The 7,524-nt window shown below is 37.9% G+C and overlaps 1 protein-coding gene across 1 annotated transcript; it reads right to left on the reverse strand.

Moving 5' to 3' along the window:
- Nucleotides 1–702: 702 nt before the first annotated feature.
- Nucleotides 703–5,119, reverse strand: LOC137025097 (HMG domain-containing protein 3-like). Its single transcript, XM_067393130.1, has 11 exons — nt 5,114–5,119; nt 3,769–4,087; nt 3,437–3,576; nt 3,131–3,335; nt 2,932–3,036; nt 2,465–2,658; nt 2,104–2,245; nt 1,392–2,024; nt 1,200–1,297; nt 855–968; nt 703–723 (listed from the first exon to the last, which is right to left on the reverse strand). Exons 1-11 carry the CDS (start codon nt 5,117–5,119, stop codon nt 703–705), a joined length of 1,977 nt encoding a protein of 658 aa, XP_067249231.1.
- Between the last annotated feature and the right edge of the window lie 2,405 nt (nt 5,120–7,524).

The raw sequence follows: 7,524 nt of genomic DNA on the forward strand, positions 1-7,524 counted from the left end.
AAATAGAACGTGTTTCTTAAATTGTATAGGATGAGAACAAAGTCGATAGAAATAGGAACAAACTAACAGGACAGAAAAAAAGAACAGCACTGAATGTAGAACCAGGATGAACCATAGAACTTAAAATTTTTTTAGACAAAGCACTCTAGGCAAAACCTGTATATGGCAATGTAAGTGCCATCACCGAAACCTGGGCTTCTCAGTGAATTGAGAAAATATAATTCACTAAATTTTGGCTTCATAATCTGAAAAATTTTACCATGTGTTAAGTTGTTAAAGAATGCATAATATCAAGGAATAACATGCAAAATGTAGCTTTTTTCACTTTGTATGACAAATGCTAGGTTAAAGTAATGCAACATCTAAGCAGACTCACACACAGCATCCAGTGTCCTGGCACATAAGATGGAAAGACCACAGCATCCTTGCTGCTAATTTCAGGCTATATGTATAATGAGAATATTTTAAACAAAAAAGTGACTTAATGTATGCAACATATTGAAGACATTCCAGACCTGCTTAAAACTTAAGTCATACATACAGGTAAGCTGTCCAGGGGATGTGCACAAATAGGAGGTAACCATGTCACAATGACATGGCTGTTAACTGGATAGATGTCCACATTCTGGAAACAAAAAGGGAAAATGTTAGCTTTGAGTATTTTATCAAAATGCCTTTATTTCTGCTCTTTAGACTTTGAGGTTAAACCTGTGAGAGGGCAATCTGTTGCAGAACACAAAAGCAGGAATTCAGCACCTGTGGGGAGGGGATGGATATCAATTGTACTTTAAATAGGACTTTCATGGTTTTAATATTGTTTATTGTTTAATAACATTTATGCCAGTGATTCTTACACTTCCTTCAACCTCAGAAAGTTCTGTCAGAGTTGTAAAGTCTTTCTGTTTTATTACTGTAGAGCCCACATATGCCACTTCATCATCCGTATTCACTGAAAGAGCTTGAGTCACCTGTCATGAGATTAGAAGTGTTTAATTAATGAAAAGTAACATGTTCCTAGTGCAAATCTATCCAGCTTTCTAATAGACCTGGCATTGCACATAATGAATATCACTGGCTCTGTGACATATTACTTGTGTTCCTCTATTGTAAGTTGCTTAGATAAGAGTGTCTGATAAATACAAAAATGTAAGTTTAAATAAAAATGTAAAATTTAAATCATAATGGAGGAGTGCAGTTACCAGTTTACGCTGTGATCGAGTCAGTGGCTTGCCCCAGCAAGCTTTAGCAGGTTTAATCATGTGTAGTCTGGTTCTTTCAGGACCCCTGTTCTCCTTATCTAATGACACAATAAAGACAAAGAGACATATTGTAACTGTGCATAGTCATTTAAAAATTATGATTTAAGGTATGCATGTAATGAACTTACCTACAACCAAACGTCCAAGCGAATCTTTTTGGAGGTTCACAGTAGTTTTTGAGTGGCCCTTTTGGATTTTTGTCAGCATTGATTTGTTTTTTCTCTTCATTCTGAATGTGCAAAATATTTCTGACAAAAAACATGTGAGTGGTGGGAGACATCATATTCAGGAAGTAGTTATTCTTCCGCATTCCAGAAAAAAGTGTGTTAACACTACCAGCCAACTCTGGAACAAGCTGGATCTTTCTGAGCGAGTCTCGCACATCCTTAGAATTAGACTCGTGGAATTTGTCATATAGGGCATAGTGATCTGAGGATCCAGTCACTGGATGGCAACTGACATCTTCATCCAACTTCTTTTCAATCAACCAAGGTAGGCCAACAGTAAGGGTTCCACTCAGTGCAGCCCTCAGATTTTCTTCTGTATCCTCTGCAAGCCGCCCCTCAAATGGTGCAAATGGCATTGCTTCTGGTCTCCGAACATTGGCATGGGTGGCCAGTCCTCTGGCAAAATCATAAATACAGATGTTTGGCATGTGTTTCCAAGAGAACAACATGTCAGAAAAGTCTCTAGGACTTTCAGCACGGATGAGACATTTCACACTGTAAACCACACCACAAGGGCATAAAATGACTGCCCATCCACCTGAAAAGAATAGTTTATTTAGTAATTGGAACGGAACTTAATACTTTTCAGAATATTTGCATTTTAACTCAACAAATACCTGATGCTCCCCAAACTTTCTGAAATATTTTGTCATGTGCAGTTCTGGTTTGCATCTCTCTTCTAAGTCTGGATAGAAGATCAGTCTTTGATCCTTGAGTGCCAACTCCACAGGCCTTGCAAAGTTTTCGAATGTCTGCAACCTGTTGTTGGAACACAAATTTGATACTAGCATTACAATTATCATTGCCACTGTAAAACTAGTTATTTGTATGTTAGTTCTAGGCATGTCTTGAAGGGAACAACTAATTTAGACCTGTATGATAATGATTATATGGTTTTCTTCTTGCCATAATTTTTTAATTGCAAAATGTAAGAGGCTATGAAAAAACTTATATTGAGTTGTTTAAGGTGTAAAATACCTTTAGCTTCATTAATTCATCACTGAGTCTTTCCTCTGTTATGTCCATTTCAGTGATGAGGTCTTGTGCACTTGTGCTCTGCACTTTTTGCCACTCTGTGTTTAACACAATTGGTGCCTTGCGTGTGTATCTGCCGATCCAGGGGGCCCAGTATTCAAAATTGGGTTTTATATTGTAAGGATTTCTGTCCCCAGCTAAGATCATACAGGAAACAAAGAAGCAATACAAACTCATAAAATGAGACTTTTGCTTGGATGTTTTCTTTAAGAGAAAACATAGTTGATGTTCATTTGCAATAAACTCTTTACACTATTCTAAATAATGGCAACAGATTTATTTTGCCTCATTCATCCAGCTGCACAGAACTGATCTGCATGATGTGAAGAACTCAAAGTATTCATGAGAATTAAGTTGTTTACATTATTGTGCATAATGTTTCATTAAAAAACCTCTAGTAATAATCTTACTTTTCAACAAGCCAGCTGCAATCCTCTCCATTGTAAGAGTCTCCCAGAAGTCTTCTGAATTCACCTCACCATTGTAGGTTTCATGCGGTTCACTTATGTCACTGACTGCATAAAGAAAATAAATAACATTTACAAAATAAAATTAAGCTGCAAACTAGAAAATTGAATAAATAGACTTGTGACTTTTTTTTTTTTTTACCTGGCACGCTGAACACTCCCTTTCTGTGTAAATCCATTACAACAACTGGAGGATGATGACCACATTTTAGACATGAAAAGTTATAATCATGGTGGGTCAGTGCCTCGAAATGTAAATATGCATGAAAAAACTCTGACTCCTTTGGGTAAGGCACATGTGATGTCCGTTGCAAAATGGAATGCACTCTTCCAACTGACACATGAGCCTTAGTAAGAATAAACATAAGAACATGTATCAGTGTTAGTTCAGGATGAAATCTTAAGACTAATGTATTTTCCATTTAACAAATAACTAATTTAAGAAAACCTGCACAGAATTCCTTATGAAGATGCACAGAAAGACGGTTAGCAGCAGTTGATCATTAAAATTGTGAAGCCCATGCATCCAGTCCTGGTATCGGTAAAACATACCACAATTACTGCATTTCTTGCAATATGTGGATATTCCTGATGAGGTAAAAAAAAAAAAAAAAAAAAACAGACATTATAGGGCATGTAAAACAATCACATGGCAAAATTATAATGTATTGACCTATAACCTACACTGCCCCAAATACTGTAGCAAATACAAACTTACTGCACACTGACATAAACTTAATATTCACATATATTAACAACTGACAAACCAACAATGCCTACCAGTCACTACACCAGTGAGCATTGCAACTTTAGCATTTCTGGTGACGAGGACAGGACCACTGAGACGAACAGGTCCAGGGCACTGAGAGCAGAACTCCTCCTCAGGAATAAGATGTTTAGGAATATCTTCCTCTTTTACATCTTCCGTAAAAACATCTGATAGTGTCTCAGGAAGCTTTTTATTATGGTATATATATTGTACCATCTGCTTTAGGCCTTCACCCTTTGGAAGATATTCCCACTGTTGGTCAGACATGTCCTCATGTTGTGATGGTTCACTCACTGCTTCTGCTTGTGGCAGTGTTGTGAAGAGCTGCCGCTTCATTTGAAAGAGACACCATTTTCCAATGCTCTTATGCAGACATGATTTTCTTCCTTTGATGCAAGGGCAATGCCAAGTGTTTGTCTTGGAATTGTAATTAACCAAGACTCTGCCCAATCTACTGTAATGCGAAACCTTTGGCTCATACACAGATATATAATACTTGTAGTTAGGGCCTCCAATAGTTACAAGGCTAGTAAATGTGGCACCTTTACTTTTAGCCTGATTTCGCTGTTTAAGGCATTGATTTTTCCTTGTGTCACCAAACCATTTTTGATCAACCATCTCAGTTAACACATCTTCTGATAAATCTTCATTAGATGCAATAGCACTGGAGTAGTCTATTGACCTTAGATGAACACATGGTGTAACCAAAAGGTCACTCCTTTGTGCCATTTCAGCACATGTGTTGCAGACATCCATTTCACACATGACCTTCTGTGATGAGCCCCAAATTTTTTTTGCCACATGAATGGGGATACAGGGTCCACGAAATGTTTTTGCCACTACATATATCCCATTCTTTTTATCAACACACTGTGCTGGTAGATGAGAAGTTGAAGTTATGGGATTTATGGCTTCATGTTTCCGCTCAACGTGTTTTTATTTTTATTTTTAGAATTCAGACTTACTCGACAGTGAGGGCAACTCACAATGATTTTCTTTCTCTTAATCACTAGTGGAGCTGCGGATTCTACTGGACGAGCGACTGGTTGCTCCAAAGATGTTTGTTGGGCTGGACGAGCGACTGGTTGTAGATCAGCAGTAGAAGCAGTTATGGGGTGTTTTTTGCAAAGATGCTCTTTTAAGGCACCTTTATTTATGTTGGTCTGTGGACACTGACAGCAGTGAAAATGTTTGGCCTTTTGACCACAGCCAAGGCCACAGCTGTATATAACATAATCTAAAATGGAGGTTAAAAAATGTCATTGTTAATATGATAATATAATGCTAATTGATTCTTGTTAATTGTTAATTGATAATCTTTTATAGACATTTTTGAAGCTATGCTCACACACTTACCTCCATGTTCAACAGATCTTAGTTTATGTCCAGCTATATGGGTCATTATTTGATGATACTGGCATGGCTTGTATACGTCACATGAGCAGAAAGGGCATGTGAACAAATTAGGATCTTCATGGCAGCGCTGTGGTTGAGGATCTTTACCTCTCCGCTGAACTGTTATGTGCTGAATAGGCACAAAGATAAAATATCCACACATTTTTATTTAAGACACGTTCTTTCCCTTTAATAAAACAATTTATAGCATCTTCTAATCTGACAAGTTAACTATCTGGTTAACTCGGTTAACAACTGTAATTTAGTTAATTATTTAATTGAATTGATTCCTGAATTGACTAAAAATGTGTGACAGGAAAGTTAAGCAAGCTATCATTATCTATACTAGAGAGGTAAACCATGGTTTCACGGCTAAAGCGATACAGATAGGCCTATATCAAAGAGAATAGCAAATGTAGGCTAATAATGCTTGAAGCTAGATTGTTACTATAAGTAGATTGTTCAGAGCTTTTTTTTAACTTAGTGGGTAGCAAGCTATAAAAGTAACAAATTAATCAAAAACATAACACAAATTTGGCAACAATTCACTTACATTCATATGTCGATCTCTCAGTAGCAGAAGGCGCTTGTGTTTAATCTCCGCATCAATCGAAATCTTGGGGTTGATGGGGAAAAATGCATTTGGGAATCGCCCACTCAATTTTAGCAAATCAGATAAAGAGCTGGAAAAACACCTATTTCAATTTGAAGACACCCAAAAATTGGGAAACGCCTTTTTTTGTTCCGCAGAGACCTCCTTCTCAAGTAAAACGCTGCGTTTATATAGAACTGTCTCTTGCACCACAACAAACGGGACACTTTTCAGACGTGCATTCCGACTTTTTCTCAGTGCCAGGGTCAAGTCAAACGAGGGAGGGAGCTTCAGTTGAACAACAGTGAATTGCGGTTAGATGGGATTTTGTCAGGCTATGTCTGTAAAACTCAGAAAAATGAACACGACTGTCCAATCAGCCGTTATACTGTGGTCGTGGAGCGCACTCAAGAATTGCATGCGCAAATGCGCCAGCGCACGCTGCATTATTACTTTATTATAGCTTAAATAAAGCGCAGAAGAAACTACGAGCAATGATGGTCGTTGTTCTGTTGTAAGTGAAGTCATGAAATTGCCAAACATGCGATTAAAGCTGCCTCAAAACTGTGCATGCATCGATATATGTTGACATGGTTTTAAAGCTACTGTTATCCAATTTGTTGGCCTTGAAACGTCTTAAAATGCACATACCCAGCTAACAAAAAAAGGTCCCCAGGACGTCCCCTGAATGGCCTCTGCGAACGTCCCCCGAACGTCCATGTGTAGGGTCCTCTGGCCGTCCCGGGGACGTCCGCAAAGACGTCCTCCGGACGTTCACGGGGACGTTCACAGGACGTTCAGCGGCCATTCGGGACGTTTAGGGGACTTTCGATTAAGTCCTCTTATTGTTTTTTATTTGACTTCTAGGTTAACAAAAGAACACAAACACATTGTAAGGAGAAAAATACATTTATTTATTTATTATAAATGAGCAGTTTCATAATTGTTGTGCTCTTTCCGTATGTGTGTGTGTCATGCAGTGTCTCTCGTCAGCTGTGGTAGTCCGATGGCAGTTTTTTCGATGGCTTCTAACCTAAAACGACAAAATGAACACATTCAATAATGTTTCAGGTATCGTTTGTCTATTAAGAAACATTTGTTACTGACAATTTGGATCGTGAGACCAAGATTAGCGTACATTTGAAGATAGGCCGTAACGGTCAGCCGCGACGGACAACAACTTTCAACAAGTTCAGAGTGAGATTTCGGCGGCGACGGGGTTTGGGTGGGGACGGGGATCTGATATGAAAAATGACACATTCGTACAAATAAAAAAATATTTATTTAATTCAGCATTTTTGTGTGTATGTGAGTGAGTGAGTGTGAGAGATAGATAATGGTAATATAATTATACACATTATATTGTTGTTTTTCCTCAACATTGTAATGTGAAACAATATAAACTAACCATATTCCGACTCTAGTGTACCTTATATGTACGTTACGTTCGGCACGATAACTGGTGGGCTCTGCTTCACTAGTGTTTTTTCCCGCTCGCTGCTTGAGCCTATAATGCTTTTGTTCTTTAGGCCTATATTTTTTGTTTACACATATAGTTTAATGTTTTAAACTGAATGAAAACCTTAAGATAAAACACAAAATTGTTGTGTATATTACCTTATCATATGTTTGTTCAGGAATGGTGACGACAACTTGAATAAAAAATAAAAATTCATTTTCTCAAAATAATCGTAATTTAAAGCTGCTGTCTGCTATTTTTGGCCCTCTAGCGGTTAATAAACAGAACTGCACGCGTCTTGCGGAGGAACATTCTAGCTGG

The sequence above is a fragment of the Chanodichthys erythropterus genome, chromosome 8 (genome assembly GCF_024489055.1).
Source record: "Chanodichthys erythropterus isolate Z2021 chromosome 8, ASM2448905v1, whole genome shotgun sequence".
In the NCBI taxonomy this organism is placed as follows: Eukaryota; Metazoa; Chordata; class Actinopteri; order Cypriniformes; family Xenocyprididae; genus Chanodichthys; species Chanodichthys erythropterus.